The 19,693-nt window shown below is 35.5% G+C and overlaps 1 protein-coding gene across 7 annotated transcripts in view; it reads right to left on the bottom strand.

Annotated features, from left to right (window-relative positions):
* The window catches only part of LOC104638733 (sodium channel protein type 2 subunit alpha), a 201,006-nt gene that overhangs the window by 18,974 nt on the left and 162,339 nt on the right, over nucleotides 1–19,693 (bottom strand). For 5 of the 7 annotated variants that reach the window (XM_075756785.1, XM_075756786.1, XM_075756787.1 and 2 more), the window contains 6 exons: nucleotides 17,612–17,992; nucleotides 16,464–16,596; nucleotides 14,621–14,859; nucleotides 13,555–13,728; nucleotides 11,468–11,824; nucleotides 9,374–9,853 (listed from right to left, as the gene is read on the bottom strand). In XM_075756785.1, coding sequence (XP_075612900.1) covers nucleotides 9,374–9,853; nucleotides 11,468–11,824; nucleotides 13,555–13,728; nucleotides 14,621–14,859; nucleotides 16,464–16,596; nucleotides 17,612–17,992 — 1,764 coding nt within the window. The remainder of the gene's footprint in view (nucleotides 1–9,373; nucleotides 9,854–11,467; nucleotides 11,825–13,554; nucleotides 13,729–14,620; nucleotides 14,860–16,463; nucleotides 16,597–17,611; nucleotides 17,993–19,693) is intronic. The other 2 variants (XM_075756789.1, XM_075756791.1) reach the window with 1 other exon arrangement.

The raw sequence follows: 19,693 nt of genomic DNA on the forward strand, positions 1-19,693 counted from the left end.
TTTTGGCATAGGCTTAACTTTGATTTTTGTGTACCGTGATACACTATAGCCCACATTTTAGAGGAAGACCAAACAAATGGAAACATTTATCATAAGGTGTTTTATGTATGTAATTTCAGTGATATCTGCACACCCATTTCTTTTATGTTTCATTGAAAATCCCAGCTTACATATTCATGTCTCATGTTTGTGCATGAGCTTTAGCATCTATGAGGTTAGGTCCAATACATAAAGACATGGATGCACACTTTTCTGCAGATTATTATTTACAAATTTCCCATTGCAACATATTCAAATTATAGATAATGCACGGCAGTTTGGTCATTGTGGAATACTGCCTCTAAAATGGAGAAACTGGAGAGTATGAAATAAATACTGTAGTCCTTAAGGACCACAGCATTTAAACATCAGTGGAAGTTAATCATCAGTTTGAGGAAAGGCCAGAAATACCATAAACACAAGGTACATTCTAAAAAAATTTTTATACAGTGTTAAAAATTAACATTTATAAATATAATACAGTAAATAATTTTTAAACTGAGAAGTGACTATCTGTTTGTATTATATAGAGTTTTCTTAAAATGTTGCTTGCATCATTCCAATCTGGACAGCATTTCTAGCAGAATGCTGTAGAAGTAGCAGAGCAAACAAAAATTATGAACTGGTTAAACTATAAGTTTGAAAGACCTACTGCCCATTCTTTTACAGGAAAATGAGGAGTTCAGTAACTCAGATATTACACAGTTAACTTAATCAGAACATGTTAATTTTAAGAAGGGGTAATGAATTCCTATTACTGAAATTGTGTAACACTAACAGTTAACTCAAGATGGAAGATTAGATATATCCACGATAAGGAGGGATCAAAAAGATCAGAGAGCAAAGGTAGAAAGTGATACAGTAGAACAGTCAATTATCAGGAACATCAGAAAGCCATCTTTATTTATGCGGGACTATGTATGGTGAGTTGTATCTTACAAGTCTCTTCTTACTGAAAATCTGGTATGCTTCTTTTAAACAGCTGTAATAATAATCACAGGAATTAAGCTAAACAGAGAAATCCTAAATTGGATCAACAGCAAGTGATACTTGAAACACAACAAGTAAATGCCTTTTCCTACTGAGAGTTCAGTTACTCTTCTGTTGTTGATGTAACAGAGTATTTCCTTAGCATGCTGTTCTATTATACCTGAATTTCACCCCAACCTGATCAGTATATGAAGAAGCATATTATAAAAATTAATCAATAAATTCAATATGTAATAATTCAGTATCATTTGGGGAAGAAAAAAATTTAAAATTTTCAACAGAAATAATTAGTTCTTTTGTTTGTTTCTTTCTTTGTTATTTTTAACATTGAAGTTATTGCATTACATTCTATAGAGTATTTGTAAAATTTACTATGCATGACAAACAGCTAGGAAGATTTTATGATACAACATCTTAAAATTTTACCAAATCAATTAAGTTCACTATACTAGTAAAACTTTTCAGTAAATCAAATATTTCCACGGTAAACTTCTGCTCTGGTATAAAGCAACTGACCCAGGGATGTTGTACTGATTTCCATGTATTCAACACAACATCATCCAGGAATGGACCTGATTATGTTATTGCTGTTTATGTTTTGTCCATATGCTTTAATACATAGGAAGCCTTTTGTACCACTTACTGTGACTTGCCAGTGTTCACACATATGGAATCCAGCTGGATAGCTAGACTACCCCTAATTGCAGGCCTTGATATGTTAGGTAAGTAGCATATCTCCCAGTTCTTTACCTTAACATATCTCAAAGTTACCTTTGTACCTGATAAAGTCTTCTCTGCTCACTAGCATTACAAAAACTGGATTTAGGCAATGCTATATACTTAACATGTTTACAGCTTTTTAAAAAAATGAACCTGTAGAAACAAGATAATCATCAAACACAAACGTTATCTTCGATATAATAGTAAGTCCTTCTGAAGCCTTTTTTAAGGCATGGCTCTAGATTTGAAAAGTATTCAGTCACCCAGATTATAAGAGATTTATCAGGGTCAAGTATTAGACACTCTTCGAGAGTTATGATACTCTCGAATACAAAAATATGATATGATACTAGATTTTTTTCTGAATAGTATGCTAAGGAAATTATTCTCAGAGAAATGTACTGTTCAAACCTCAGAATGTACATACTCCATCTCCTTTTCACAGAAAACAGAAAGGGGACAAAAGTACTTACATAGTTCTAAAGCAGCCGTATACTGATTATCATAGAGACATATAGATCTTGTATGTCACATCTACCCGCAGCCTTGCCAGTCATGCTTTAGTCAGCAATACAGTACAGTATGAGGTACAGATTTTAGTTTAGCTTTCAAGATAGAAACTGAAAGTGGAAAGCAGCTTGCCTATCAGAGCAGCATTGCAGAAAGCAGCAGCCAAGATTAGGTCAGGAAGTTTTTGACATAATTACTTTCTGAACCTTGACAACATCCCGTAGATTCATGCAATTCTGCTTCACTTACAGCCAGGCCACTTTGAGCTTCTAACATTTCTTTCTTTCTTTGTTCCCAAGATGATTATCTGAGAGTAGCTGAACAGCTCTTAGTTTAACATTTTTAACAAAGCCTGAAATTTCATGATTGGCCAGGATGCCACTAATAGCTGTTGAAATCATAATTTTAGGCACTGAAGGAGCAAAGAGCAGAACAGACATAAGCAGGAAGATGGCACCAAGAGAAACCACCATTTTCATTTTGCTTTTAATTTCCTTTCCTCCCAAATACCTGTGAAAATGTTAAATAATGGAAATTATATTGGGTTTATTTTCTCAGTGCTGTGTGGATGTCAGTATGAAAATGAGATGTTCTGTGATATAAATAGCAATACTATATCCAAACTTATCCAGTCTTTTTCAGTACAGCTATATCACCTATAAAATCGACCAAGTAGTAAGTATCATTGTAGTTCCACTGGTATTATTAAGTGGAATCAGGATGTCACTCTTTCTAGTGCTTATACAGTCAGGCATAATAACTCTATCAGTTCAGAAAACCAGAACATTGTAAATCAAAGCAAAACAATTCTGTGATGGTTATTGTTTGCAAATACTGCAAAACCCCAGGATCCCTAAATTATAGTCCACTCTGTACTTTATTGCTATTCATAATTCATTTGATCTACTTATTTATGAGCATTTAATAAATGAAAATATTTGCAATAATGTTGGATGGAAGCAAAAGCATCGCAAGTAGCAGAGGAAATATTTGCAAAAGCACTCCCACTGGAAGCTACTTTAAAAGGCTCTTTAATTCACACAAGTGATAGTGAAAGGATATTTCATAAACAGAGCAAGGGACTGCTGTTTGTAAAGATGTGAACTCCAATTAATTCTAATATTAACAACTTAATATCATTCACTATGAATCATAATATGCCAATATGAAGTGACCAATTCACAAACAATCCAAAGCCTAAATTCTTCAGAATATCAAAGGATTTTGAATAATGAATATTTTAAAATCAAAATATGACTTATCAGATAAATTATTCCTTACAAAATATAAGACCAAAACCTATGCAATAAATATATTTTAACTCCGCTGATTTACCAAACTGAAAGCAGCATCATACACCTATGGTGTTTTAAGTATTATGGCAATGTTTAATAGGTGAGATGTAAATCCTACTGAAGCTGGGGACCTTTTGGTCCAAAAGTAGTAGCTTATTTACTAGACTGCTAAATTTTATTTATTACTGATAAGATGAGAATAAGTTTAAGTTTCTCAGGGCAGACAATTTTAGATGTTTGGGGAGGTAGTCAATTTGTAAGCATAAATTAAAGAGCTATGGTAAGACTGAATTGAGCCAGATCTTGCTATCAGTTTTCTCTTTGCACCTCTACACTTGTAAGTGTGGGCATAAGAAAGAGCAGAACTGATCTCTGAATGTTTGACCAGCCAAATACCAGTTTTGCATGAGCTTTTTTAACCAAATGATAGTCACATGCTCTGACTGTGGAAATTAAATGAATTTCATGCTTAAAGGTGCTTCAAGTACTGCATATTAATCTCCAAAATAACTAAATGCTTATACAAATACTGAAGAAAAGCATTTCTAAGGAAAAAATTGTGAAAAATAAAAACGTGACTATCATGAGTTTGCAAGCTACCTCCATTATAAGCCAAAACACAATACTACACAAGTTTTCCCAAACAGCTAGCAGCTTTTCATTATCAACACAATTTTCAGATGGACTTATATAAGCTTCTGATGAGAAACATAGCTTACATGTTACATATTCTGTCTTCCTTCAAAAGGAAAGAAATCCCTTCAAAAATAGAATCCTGAAACCTTTACCACCAAGACTGGGAAAGGTACATAGCATGCATTGCCAAATACTATTAAAATATCATGGAAAGTATAGCATCTGAACCACAGAAGTACTGGGGCTGCTGATCTCGCCTGACCATGCTGTGATGCGAGTCCCGTGACTCAGCAGAGAGCAGCTGTGCATGTTTGTACTTTATTGCAATGAATGGGACAGGATCATAGCTGAAGAGCATGCAGGCCAGTCAAAATCCATTAAAAAGTGATTATATAGTATATACATATAGATGTATAACTTGCTTAGATAACCTGTGTAAAATTGGTGACGCGATGCTCTGCCTCGCTAAAAGGCACCAGAGCTGCCCACTTGACTGATCCAGCTTGGTTCTACTCCTGTGAGAAGTAAGAATGGTAGGAAATGAAGTTCAGGACACAGCACCTCTGCTTTTTTGCACTGAATGCTGCTTAAAGTAAAATATACATTATTAAGGTGTCTGCAACAGCATTAGGAGATCCCATGTTTTTCAAGACATTTAAAAATACCTTGTAACTTGGTATATCTTGGTGTAATTTCTAGCCTAGAAGTTACACTTAGCATAAAAATCTAATTATTACACAGCTATGCATGCACTAGAAAATTTTCTATATAAACCATCCCTGTTGTACTTAAGGACCTAAAAAGGAAAAAAATATTTTATTAGGTTCTACGCTGGATAGCAGTAATGCAGCTCGGGTCCACAGACCTTTACATATAGGACAACAGACTCAGCACAGTGGTCCCATATTTGTTAATGGCCCTACTTCCATGGTAAAGTCTTATTTAGGATTTGTTCTCTATTCCCTTAATACATTGTATTCCCCCACTATTCTTATGGACACAAGGGTCTCATAATTAATTCTATTTTAAGTTTCAGGCAATTTTCTAGAAAATTCCTTGTAAATTCACACCTACTAGCACATACAATATTGTATATATTCCTTCTAGAAAGGCATAATGTACTAACATTTCTATCAAAATACTGGAAAAGATGTATGTTATAATAATTCACCAAACATGAATATACTTAATTGAAACTTGCTAATAAATGATAATTATTTTGTATAAATTCAGCTTGTTGCCCTATACCACAGTGAATACATGCATGCATGTGTATACATAGAGAAAGGCAAAAGCACACAGACACACACTCATTAGCATCTGGCTATCTTATGCAGAGGGTTCTCATGATACAGGGATGCCTAAGCAGCCTTTCATTTGGGATACTGCTGACTGAATGTGGTTTGGGGGCAGTTTCTAACTTCGGTTCTTTTAATTTGTGGTATAAGCAATGAAGTGACTGGCAGATCAACACTTGGCAACAGCAGAATCATATAAATGGAAAAAACATGAGAGGGCAGAAATGCAAGGCGCATTATGGCATGACAAAAAAGAGGACGCCTTGAACAAAAAGCCATTTTTAGTCACTTTTTTAATTTTAAAAAATGCCTTCTTTTGCTATGGATCATTTTCATGACAAGAGTGTTGGTCTTCTGACTAATAAGCCATCACTCTTCTCTATATCAAAACACATGGTAGATAAGAATTATCTAGTGAGGAGCAGGAACTAGGGTTAAGAGAAATAATGCACTTTTGTGATTAAAATCTGTTTGAAATTTAGGCATTTAAATAAGAAATACGCTCACAATGTCTTTGCTTAACTGCTGTGTCTCTCTTGAAGGTGTCTGGAACTTGTAAACATTTCCCTTCAAATTTTCACCTTCAACTTCTGCAAGAGTATGAAATTTTGGTCCTGAATATGGTCAGAGTTTCAATTTTGACCAGTCCAAACTGCTTGGCACTAACTCATTCCTGATTGAATATGCCTTTGTCTTATCACCTGACCAGTTTGCCGTTACTGAAGCATAATTAACACACACATTTACAGGATTAAGTGCCTCCAAAAATGCAACAAGGACACTGTTTTCTTTTAAATACTGTATCTGGAGGAGAAAACCTTTCTTTTATGGTGGAAGCTTAATGACTGGAGCTCATGTCTCAAATGTGGGATAAGCTGCTTTAAAATTTTCCCTATAGGAATGCAAACCAATATTTTTGTCACCTTGTAGAATAACCCAATTGATGTCCTTCCATTGGGAAAAGGAATGATGTGGCTAATGAAGACAGTCAGCAGTCATACCATCTTGTTATACAATGAAGAAATAGATGTACCATTGTCACTGTGGTCATACTCAGTCCTGCGAACCACCAGCCTATAAGTTTGAATAGGGTACATCCTTCATCTGTTCTACTAATATAATGCTCTTGTGCAGTTAATAGTTAAAGATTGAGCGGGCTACAAAAAGAAGCAAAAGGGAGTATGTTGGTGATCAGGGAATTCGTATGGGAAATTCAGGTTTCAGTCCCTATTTCAAGGCAGTTTCTGCATTTTAGCCACTATTGACTGTTAAAAAATTATAAAACAGATTTTGTAGCAGGGAAAGATTTTGTTCTCAAAACAGATGCCTTAATCATTAGACACTACCAAAAGTCATGTCCCTTTTTGCTGCCACTATTCAGTGAATCACAAATCATTCTGTAGCTTTAGCAAAAGAAATGGAGAATACTCCACTAGTACAGAACAGTCCTAGGATTACATTTTTAAAAACAGACTTTGGCAGCTAATGAATCTAATAATCACTAATGAAAATATTTAAATTACTTTCTCAGTCATTTTAATGACATATAGTATTTAAATTAGTAGAATCCAATTACACTTCAAAATTACTTTTTGCAGTGAAGTTGCCAATTAAAAAATACCAGAGCTATAATCTATTTTGATAAAACTTCAGTTAATACGTACATAACTTCATAACTTTTAAAAAAGAACAAGGACAATTTAAAACAGGCTTACTACTACCGTGAGTACTGGTAGTATCAAAATCAGTAACATTATCAGAATTAATCTGATATGGCTGGGAGCACACAAGAAGAAGTAAAGAGAGGAGAGTTTTCCTGTTCTCAAACTTCTGATCATACTGGGACTGCACAGTCAACATAGACTGTATCTGTGTCAGAAGATTTTCTTTTAGTGTCATTCGTACAGTAATATCATCTGAAGCATCATTGCTGGTTACAATGTATCTGCAGAATAAAACTAAGAGTATCTTCTTCACACTTTCCAGTTGAGGCATTTAGAATGTTTTATGAAAAGTGACAGGTTTAGGTTGAAGGCATCCTTGAAACTGATAAAAATACTATACTAACTTTACAGACAATACAGAATGACAGATAGGTATTTGTTACTCCACCACGATAGCAATAAATATTTTGTGATGAAGAAATCCAAAGTATTCTGTCTCCTAGTACTGAAGTTTAACTTGGGACACTGTATTCCCAAACTTTCAGTACATCCTCTAGCTATCACTAGTTGCTAAGCAGGGAAAAGGCTGAAAGCGATAGATCAACACAACTAGCAGGAAAAAAGAACAAACCCAGAAGGACCAGGCCTATACCAAGAAACTACATGATTTACAAAAAGACAGAAAAATAACCTGTGCCATTACTGTCATGTGCAATCATTACAGATGATCTCACTGGTAGGTGGAATTTGACCAGATTAGCAGTAGAATTTGCTGCTCCTTTGGCAGCAGTAAGTTTTGAAACAGTTAACAATGGGACAATAGAACAATGGAACAGCAGAACAATGGAAGGACAGAACAATGCACTAGCCCTGTGTGGTGTAAAGGTGCCTGGAGAAGATTCCTTTTCTTATCCTATGTACAAAAATAGAATAGAATCAACCAAAATCCTACATTCAGACAAAGAAACTTTCATATAATCACCCTCTTTGTTACACAGAACAATTCAAGGTTAAACTACAACAACTTCTGCTTTGTTCTACACCCAAGTCATGGTTTTGAAGAGTAAGTTAAATACTACTAAAAACAATCTGCAGAAAAGAAATATTTTTAAAAGAACAATTAAGACATTTCTGATAAGAAACCAGAAAATATGACTAAATGCGTGATGCAGTCTGTACAAAAAAGGATCTCAGGGTGAGAATTACTAGAATCTTATCCATACTTATACCCTCAGATTCAAGCACGAGGAAATCACTTAGGAAAACCTTTATGTTACTTTATGTCTACACTGTAGCATGCAGTACTGTTCAAAAATACCCATGCTAATGGTGAATGAACTAGCATTGGTATTAAGCATAGCATAGACTTACTCCACTTGAGGTGGTGTGCCTCCACAACGTACAGTTGTGCAGGACAGAGCACTGAGTTAACACAATAAGAATGGCTTCAGCATCCACTGTAACTTACTAAGTGCTAGCTTGGATTTGTCCATTTGGCACCACATTGTGCCAGAAAGAGGTACATTTTATTATAGTGATAGTAGGTAACAGATTCAAATATCTTAAAGCTTTGAAAATGGCAGTGGGTAGCCATATGAAAGGTTCTTATACTGAGATATAAAGCTTCATAACTTTTTTACCATAAGGCCATTACTTCACTTCTTCAGTGGTTCTGCTGCTACCAGATGAATTATTAGCGATTTATATGAAATCATTTAGTAATGGTGGTCCAGTATTCAAATATACTTATGATGTAGCTAGATGTATTTTGACTATATCAAAAAGGTTAAAAGCATCAGAATGAACCATTAATTTGACAGGAGGCACTCCAGAAAGCAGACAAAAGAGTAAATAAACTGCATTGATGAAATAAGCATGGAGAAACTTGCACACACACCCCCACCCCCCATTTTGTAAGACTTTTGGTATCGAGGGCTACCAAAAATTGGTTCAATTTCTTGTTAATGATTTAACTAAATAAAATAGGAAAAAAGTATTCATTTTCTAAAAAATTCTTATGCATCTTGATTATTACTGTAAATGCAATACTGTACTACCATCTCATTCAAAACCCGCAACCTTACATCAATTTACCTTAAATACCATGACAAGTTTGTATACACTGTTATACAGGAATTAAAAGGAGATTTGAATTCAACACTAGTAACCTTAAGAAAAAAAGAAAAGCATCAGATTATTTTAAATATAGAAATAGTCTTACCTCTTTGCTTTCTTCCAGGTCTGACTCGCTGCTGAACTCCTCTGTATTTAAATTTTCAAAATCTGATTCCCCAACAGCAATTGGCACTGTCACAGTGAGACTTGGGTTGTTTATGAATGACATGTAATCACTTTCATCAACAACATATTTTTCCACGCTGCTGCCTATGCCACTGGTAGTTCCATTCCCTTCTTTAAGATAGGTAAGATTTTTACCTATTTCTACTATTGTGTGGTTGGAAATACAGCTGTCTTTTTTGTTGTTTAGGTCTTCAAGAGGTTTGATTTCATCTAAAACTTTCTGCTTCCTAACAAAGGCCTTTTGGATGAATTCACGCACTTTTCTCTTTACATAATCTATGCCTTTCTGAATCCTTGCCACAGCAATCTGGAGATTGTTCATTTCATTATCATCGTCTGTAGCAGCAAGGTTGTCTGAACTAAATGAGCTCAGCAGCAAGGCCAAAAAGAGGTTGAGTACCTAAAAGACAGTAAAGAGAAAATATACTGGATCTCTTATTTTTAAGTCATAAAAGTAATTCCATTATGGGTTGTTCAATATGACGTAATTTTTATTTCACAGTGAGCACTTTATTTCAACTCTCCTTCCTGCTATTCTTTCCAGTCAATTAATCCCTGTCCCCCACATTTTGTTATAACTTGCCAAAAACATTTTTAGCTTGTTTAACTTGAGTAATAGAGGTTAAAGTCTGAGCTGTTCCTTGACTTTCTCCTCCACGCTGGAAGTAATGCAGGTCTGCTCCTCAAAATGGAGAATGACATAAGGAGGCAGGATACAACATGATATAGTAATTTATGCAAGATACATCCGCTGTAGTGTTCATAGGTGAGAGGAATGCAGGCAGACTCCACTCTTCTACAGTTAACAGACCATAGTTTCCGTGTCTCTAATTCAGAATATAATAAACTTATATATTTGCCAAGAATATATAATTCTATTTTTGTGTTGGGCAGAAAAACTAGCTAAGAGAGTCCACAGATGTGATTCCTCAATTTTAGGAAACTATTTCAGACTTTCTTGCATGACATTTTACAAACGTACAAGAGACATTTGGACTACATGTAATTATGACAGACTATGTGCAAAACTGATTAAAAATCATATTTAAATTATATTTGTCAATTCTTCCTGTTCAAACTCACAAAATATTTCAGAAGGCATACCACAAGAATCTCCATTAGTCCAGTTAAACTTGGTATTTGTGCCTGTGGATAAGCATGTTTATAAAATTTGTGGATGATACCAAAAAAGAGGAGGGATGCTAACACTCAACAAGAAAGAACTACAATTAAGCATAATCATGGTAAATTGGTGAAATGATTCAAAATCAATATGGCATTTAATTCTGAAGTACTATTGTGGAAATGTTGGTTATGGAAAATGAAAAGTACATGTAGATAAGGTATGAAAACTGGGACGGTGGAAGCACTGCAGAAAAGGGCATATAGGCTGCATCAGGAAAGCAATGCTGGTACAGAAATTTCATGTGTCATTTGGGGATGTACCACGAGGAATGCTGGGTGTAAGACATGGAAGTATAATTATTCCACATTATTCAGTACTTGTGTCTCTATCCAAAATGCTGCTTGGAAGGAGTTCAGAGGCCAGGAGCAAAAGGGTTAAGTAGTTTAGAAATTATCACCTATGAGAAAACATTGATCAGCTAGGCTTATTTTGTTTCAGGAGAAAAAAGACTGTAAGTGGAAGCAGTAAGCCTTTAAGTATTATAAATGTTGCTGTGAAGACTAACTGTTTTCTATCACTGTTGAGACCATTCAGTTTAATTGGCTGTAAACTGTGATTTAAGTTAGATTTTTTTTAAAAGGCATTTTTAACTATAAGCCTGATTTAGCACTGATCTTACTAAAGAGGTTGTAAACTTACTGAACATTTAAAAGAAAATGTAGACAAACATTTCTCATAAATGATCAAAGTATATTTGAACCTGATTTAGAGAAAGGGCAAATTAATTACATCATCTCCTGAAGTCCGGTCTTGATCTCCGATTTCTAAATCATGAAAAAATAGGAAATATGTTTTAATAATTTTAAAAATTCGCCACCGATTACGTACCACTAGGTTTCCAATCACCATGACCATCATGAAGACAGTAAGGCACATAGTTTGGCCTGCAACCTCCATGCAGTCCCACATCGTTTCTATCCATTCTCCACACAGCACTCGAAACACAATCAGGAAAGAGTGGAAAAAGTCATGCATGTGCCAGCGTGGAAGTTCACAGTCACTAGAAATCTTGCAGACACATTCCTTGTAGCTTTTCCCAAACAGCTGCATCCCAACCACAGCAAAAATAAACACAATGATGGCCAGCACCAGGGTCAGATTTCCCAAAGCCCCCACTGAGTTGCCAATAATTTTTATCAGCATATTTAGGGTTGGCCAAGATTTTGCCAATTTGAAAACTCGAAGCTGAAAAACAGAAGAATAGTAGACAGTTATTTGTGTTATTAATAGTAATGAAATTATTGTTATAGATTTGATATTTTGGTTACTCTGTGTCTAAATCATGTCTCCTGTAACCTTTAGAAACTTTAGTTACAAAATTTGTTTCCAGTTCTTTGTACAATACTAGACGTCAGTAGTCTTAAGTCCTGATTCAAGTCATAAGAAATCAAAACTACTGCCTCTATGCTCATTTCAATTACACTGCAATTATCACAAAATCTCCAATTCAGACTTTGCCTCTTTTGGTGACTTTAGATGTCTATAAACAAGTTGTACTTGTTGGACAAGTAGGACAATACAGTCTTTCTCCTTTAGTTAACTCTAAGAGCATATTACTAAAAAAGCCAGCACATATGAAATGTGTTTAGTTTAACAGGACTGTAAGTGTATAGACACTTCCAGATCTCTTTCATCTTAATTGACAGAGAGATGGAAAAATGGTTTTCGGAGAAAGAGAAACAAGCTAGAGTCATTAATGATAGGCATACAAGTTACAAGTATCTTTACCAATATATTTTTTGTCATTTAAAATAAGTGTAATGTGTCTTACAAAGTTTGTCGTACAACATTGAGAAAGACAGACACAGGAAAGTGTTATATTAAAGTACAACTTGAAACAGACAAAAATGAAATTATTTGGAAAGATACAGCAAGTGTTCAGACAATTGAAAGAGGAAAATACTAAAAGGAATCTAAATCTAAATATTATTTCTTGGTATGAGACATAAATAAAATATATAGATGTGAAGTTAAAAACAGAATTCTATTAACCGAGGGAGAAGTCAATCCAGACAGATATTAGATTTTAGGCACAATGCAATATAATACTATACAGAGAAACAGCAAATGGATGAATCTAAACTCCCTCTTTTTTTAAAGGGGTTTTATTTAACTTTAAATAAAAGTTAAATCTTTCTTGCTTTATTTAAGGCAAAAATTGAGCTTGGTAACGGGGAACTCTAGCTTCATGTCTCTTACTGGGTAGGTCTTTTCAGAAGAGGATTTGAACATCAACTTGCATGCTAGCCTAGTCTTCAGCAAGACCAAGGTTTTTCAAGTTCCGATTCATGACAGAGTTATCTAATAACAGACAGAGGTACTGTAGTGATTTCAAACAGAAAAGCTGTTAGACAGTGGATGGACCCTTGCAGAGGATGGTAAGGAAAAGCTGGTAGTGATGAAAAATCCCTGTCCAAAGAAAAATCTTAACTCTACTCTCTTCTAAAACTAACCATGTAAGCAAACTGGTCTTATCAGCTAGTTTATCAGCTAAAACTGTCAATAAACTTTGATTAACTAATCCATTATTTACTAGGCGATTTACTAATTTCAGTCACAGGTAATGAAGGCCTGTGGCTTTTGCATTTTTTATTCCCTCATGTAGGGAGAAAAAGACTCTAAAAGATACTACTATTAAAAAAAGTTAATCCTTAAAAAACACAATCACTGCAAGAGTAGAACTGATGTTGACAATGTCTGGAAGAAGAAATAGACATTACTAAGATAATATGTAAAACAAACTTGACATAACAGATACATGCCATCTAGTGGGTTTGCAATTTAGTATTTTGTAAGTTCTTATGAAAAGATCTTCTGTCTTAGTCAAATATATAATGTACAAATGAGAAATGCATAACATACATGCACAAATACAAAAATATAACATAGAGACATATTTTATTTAGTATATTTACCAATCGGAATGATCGAAGGACAGATAATCCTTCTACATTTGCAAGGCCAAGCTCCATTAAACTAAGACTCACAATAAAACCATCAAAAATATTCCATCCCTCTTGGAAGTAATAATAAGGATCCATGGCAATTATCTTGAGAAACATTTCTGCTGTGAAAATACCAGTAAACACCTGCAAGGAAAATACAGTTTCTTACTCTAATTTAATGACAAAATATTAAAAAAATAAAACTAACAGGATCAACTTTTGGTAACTTATATCATCATCAAGCAATACATGATAAATCTGCATAGCTTCTCTACATTGCCATACATTGGGGTTAGGAATTAAATTCAGATTTGAAGCTTACATATGCATCACAATGTTTGGTTTCCAAAGAAAAAGAGGTAAAGGGGAAAAATACATTTTTATCTAGCCTGTTAATATAACATAAATACCGATACACAGAATCTCTTCTGATTTTACTGCTCAGTTTATCCTCCTTAGATCTTATCTTTGCCCTTGGGACATCTTTTTGCTTCTAGAGATAAAGATAAATTTGAGAAGGACAATTATTTTATTAAGAAAAAAAAATTATACTGAAAGTTGAGCAGAACCATTCTTCTTCAGGATGCCCTGTGGAAGGCACTGTCATGCCATTTCACCATTTCCTGTGGAGTTGCAGTAAATCTGCCATGCTTACTGGGTCTTCCCCCTCTACAATTCCCTGAACACCCAGGATCTCAGGAGGTGCTAGCGAGGAGCGGAACAGGTATGGGAATGGAACTGAAAGTTCTTATGATTTATAAGTAGCCATCCAAGAAAATACATTAGATAAATTCCTTTAACTAGCTTTAATGATAGAAGCTGAAGGTTTTAAAAATCAAAATGCATATTGAGCAAGAGTGGCAAAATCCACAAATGTCAACAAAGAGGGATTCAGTACAGCTTAAATTTAAATTCAACCATCCCAAGCCTATAAACATCTAGTCAACATTTTCTTTTAAACATATGTACATAGGTCACAGAAGAATTATTTAAGAAAAATGCATTTCACATACACAGTACATCATGAAAGACTTACAAGGTTTCCTACTGAAAGCACACCACTAAACTGTTCTGTCATTGGATAGTGCTCCATGGCCATGAACAGGGTGTTTAGGACAATGCAGATAGTAATGGCCAGATCAACAAATGGGTCCATCACAATCAAATTTACAATATGTTTGACTTTCAGCCAGGGAGTACAGCAGTCCCAAATCAAACAAGTGTTAGCAAATTTATACCAGCATGGTGGGCATTTCTGTCTGGATTCTTCCAGTTCTAGAGAGAAAAATGAAAATAACGTTTTAAACATATTTCTCTATTTCTGGGTATTTCCTTGAGGCCTAAATACTCTTTTCCAAGGTACCAAGGCTACTGTGAGTCAAAAGAAATCACAATTAAAAATAATCTGTCCCACTATGTTTTAAATTTGATGTAAAAGTATACTAACTATTCAATAGATAAAATAACCACTCACAAGCAAATGCTACATAGGATGCAAAATAGAAATTTGTCTTAGAAATCTGGCATACAGGCTGGGCAATGAGAGGATTGAGAGCAGCCCTGTGGAGAAAGACTTGGAGGTACTGGATGATGAAAAACTGAATATGAGCTGGCAATGTGAGCTCCCAGCCCAGAAAGCCAATCTCATCCTGGGCTGCATCAAGTGTGGCCAGCCGTTCAAGGGAGGTGATTTCCCTCTCTGCTCTTGTGAGACCCCACCTGGAGTACTGTGTTCAGCTCTGGGGCCCCTAGCATAAAAAAGACTTGGACGTGTTAGAGCAGGTTGAGAGGAGGGCCACGAGGATGATCAGTGGGCTGGAACACCTCCTGTACGAGGACAGGCTGAGAGAGTTGGGGTTGTTTAGCCTAGAGCAGAAAAGGCTCTGGGGAGACCTGATAGCAGCCTTCCAATACTTAACAGAGGCCTACAGGAAAGTTAGGGAGGGACTCTTTTATCAGGGAGTGTAGTGATAAGATGAGGGGTAACAGTTTTAAACTGAAAGAGGGTAGATTTAGATTAGATATTAGGAAGAAATTCTTTACCATGAGGGTGGTGAGGCACTGGAACAGGTTGCCCAGAGAAGTTGCAGATGCTTCCTCCCTGGAAGTGTTCAAGGCCAGGCTGGATGGGGCTTTGGGCAACCTGATCTAGTGGAGGGTGTCCCTGCCTATGGCAGGGGGCTTGGAACTAGGTGATCTTTAAGGTCCCTTCCAACCCAAACCATTCTATGATTCTATACATAGAATAAATAAAATATTTAAAAGTTTCTTTATGAAAGATAAACATTTAGAACAAATCTGAAGTCAGACAACTATTTAGACAGTATTAGGGTCCACATGTGCAAAACTGCTCATTATTACCTTCTTATTTGCTATTTTGGGCGCAGTCATTTAAGCCTTAAAATAACATTTTGTTCTTTCTTACAAGTAGTTGCCTAATTCCATGATTGAGATTCATGTCTTTAGCCTTACAGAAAGAACAATGTGATCCTTCCTTTGTGAAACAGCACGTCGGGTGAATTGTTAGAAGGGGATTGTTCTACTGCAAGAGGCATAGCCATTTCAGTAATCTAAAAAGAGCTTTTACCCCAAAACATAACTTCTCTAGAGAAACACTGCATTGATCAATTGCTTTCTGCTTGCATTTAACTTGGAAGTTTGCTGCTTCCACCTCAACCCTATTAATATATTGAAAGCTTGACTGCTTTTCCAAATGTATCAGTCGATCTTTAAAAAAAAAATACTACCTCTATATACAAATCTCATCTTGCCTGTACCTTTTGGGATGAAATAGCTGCCTTTAAACACCACTACTACGTAATGTATCATACATTTTAGCACTTTATGGCATTGTCATACAAAATTTCTGTGTTACATACCTTCCATCGTGTTTGTAAGCATGCTGGCTATACTCATTGCTCTTTGCCTTGCACTAGGGTCTGTTAGGTAGTCCATAGGAACATGATAAGAACTAGATCGTCTCTTTCTTAAGTCAGTTTCTGTAGTAGTGCCCTGAAAATAAAACACTGATAAGATAGCCGATTGATTGTTCATTTAATAAGAATAACACTGTAAATTATTGTAGCAGGATAATGATTTAAAATACTCTGCTGTCCTGCACCACACTCCATTTATGTCATGGTTTTGCAATAGGCTAATGTACGCCTAACTTTGTATATAGCAAATAGTCAAATACATCAGTAGGATTGCTCTTGTGCTTAAAGAATACATTTTAAAGTATTTTGCTGAAACAGGGCTGAGACATTGAAACAGATTTTAGACTATAAACACTTTTTAGACTATAAAAAATTCCACAATGCTTGTCAATGAGGTCTGCTGTAAATATCTTTCTAATTAAGCAATGAAGTTGTCTTCTAAACATGAAAATGCACAGCCCACACAGCTAGCAGTAAAAGCACAAAGAGTAAGTGTATTTTCTTAAGATAACTCTTAATTTAGAATAAATTATCAATTGCCTAGCACATGTTTTCAAACAAAATAAAAGAAAAATATTTAATAATGTTGACATCTCAAAAAAAACCCCAAAAACCCCACCCTAGAAAAATTAACTATGTTACAGGAACACGATCACAACGCATGTAAGTTGTGCTATCAGTGTTACATCAAAAGTTTCATATATGGTCAGCAGGAAGTTAAATATTCATTTAATATATTCCAGATTTTTTTTTTTCATTTTGATATCCTGTCTGATATACAAATACAGAACCTTCCAGTTAAATCTTCAGTTAGCATAATGAATCAATGGGTGTAAGACTACATATACTATATTCAATGGTTTACTATGCTATTCTGTTAATTCCAAGTAAATTAGCATAGATTTTCACGTTTAGTTAATGAGAGCTAGACAATTTCAGTTTCTACTTTAGCTTATAACTGAAATATATGAAAGGAGCATTCACAGCTCGACCAGAAAGGAAACCATTCCCAAGTGACTAAATTTTGTAGAAACAGTAGCTGATCATACAGGGAGAGGACATCATGCCTGAGCTATTGCAGACTTCCTTACATTGCTAGCAGTGGCTGCTTTATCAATCATCACCTCAGGCAGAAGCTGTCCAGTAGGTGATGTCAGAGCTGGCGGCCCACCGACTAAAGAAACTACTCCATTGCAATCGACAGTGCTGTGCATCTTCCCGTTCGCTGGAAGCGGAGGTACTGTCCTGGATGACCTGCTGGCCTGACTAATGTTACTGTTGCGCCGTTCACCATGTCTATGAGGAACAAAGAGAGAATCTCTTCTGCTCTCATTGTCTTCAAAAGTGCTGTGCTCATCATCAGCAAAGTCATTTTCTGATCCTACATCCTTTGCTCGACCTCTGAAGCTGAAAAGACTTGTTCTGCTATTGCGCCTTGGGGAAAACAGGGAGCCGCGAATGCTCAGCAAAGACTGTAGGCAAATAAAAACAATGATTATCAGATGAAAATCCTTTCAAATAGAATGTTTTTATACAGAGGAAAAAACCACAGTGTTAATATGTCTTAAAGGGTAAGGTCATCTACAAAGAAATGAACTGGTACAGCCACCCCCGCCCAGTACACTCCCTTTTGGGTAGTAAACAAAGAGCACATAAGTGACAGACAAAGACTAGTTGTTTTACTACTTTGGATATATGAAATCAATTGGTTTAATTAGAGTAAAAGAAACTGCTTGACTGAATTGTTTCCTCTGCCATTCTGCATGTTTTATTACTAACTGTTCATAAACTGAGTAAGCACATCTAGACACTATTTACCCCAGGTTGGCATTAGTCTGACAGGCTGAGTAAATAAAAATTTAGGCAAATTTCCTGTGACTCAGTCTGCACACAGAGGTAGCTCCCAAATACTGCCTAGTTTTTAAAAAAAAAAACACATATTTTTTAATATACTAGTTAAGCAGGCTACAATAAGGTTTTTATTTCTTTTTTAGTCTTAGCTATTGTCCTGAATATGCAAAGATATGCCTGTAATTTGTAGTAAATGAACAGTCTCACTAATCTGCATCAATTTACTCACATGAGTAAATGTTCTGCTATGGGAGGATCTTTTCAGGATCAGTCGAAACTGCTCCAATCTTGCAAACAATTATACATGTTCTTAACTTTAATTCATATCAGTGATTCTCGTGACTTGATTGTTTAGCCTTAGCACCTGATTTCCCCCAAGACCTCTATGAACAGCAGAGATGATACATAACAAAGCAGTGTCTTTGTTTCTCTTCTGCAACTTATCTTTATGGACCTGAGCCCCATTGTTCTAGGTACTGCAAAGCGCAGAACAAAAAGGCACTGTGCAAAGAACTTATTGTCTAAATGTAACACAACAGATGGATACAAAAAGAAAGGGAATACAAGGAGGCAAAATTGATGGGTATGATAAACAGTGGTCTTAGCTCACCTGAAGTCACTTCCCTGTCAAGCTTTCTGTAGGCAGCATGGTAAAAGAGAGTTTTAAAGAGGGATTTGAGGAAAGCAATGATGTGTTCTGTGGAAATTCATGGGAGCTTCTTCCAAGCATGAGGGGCGGCATACCAGAAAGAGCTCAAAGAAACTAGTTTGAAAATTTAACAGGAGGTTATGGACACTGGCATGGGTCAGTCAAAGCTGGAACTTGACTTGTTTACTGTAAGTAGACAAGGTGGGTTGGGAGGAACTTAGGCACAGTATGTTTTATAGTATTAAAAAATATCTTTAGGTAGATACGTTTACTAGCAGATTAGGTAAAAGCAATGAGATAGGTTAGTGCTCTTTGCAACAACATTCTTGATGAATACAGCAGTAATTGGGACATGTAAAGAGGTCCAAGTTAAAAATGATTCACAGTTGTGGGTCCAGAGTAGCGTTTAAAAAAAAAAAAAAAAAAAAAAGGAAAAGAGAGAGAACGGAACTAGCAAAAGGCCTTGTGGAAATCCCTTAGAAAACTGTCAAAAGGGTAAAAAGATCTTCTAAAGCACAACTAAACCAGGAGAATTGAGAGGAGACGAAATCATGAATGTTAGGAAGTAAGTTTTCAAGAAGAACATAATGGTCAGTTACATTGAAGGCAAGTGAAATGTCAAGGAAAATGGCAAAGATGAGATATAAACCTGAGTTTTCTCTAGGAAAAGGTT

This window comes from Balearica regulorum, chromosome 6 (assembly GCF_011004875.1).
Source record: "Balearica regulorum gibbericeps isolate bBalReg1 chromosome 6, bBalReg1.pri, whole genome shotgun sequence".
Classification (NCBI taxonomy): Eukaryota; Metazoa; Chordata; class Aves; order Gruiformes; family Gruidae; genus Balearica; species Balearica regulorum.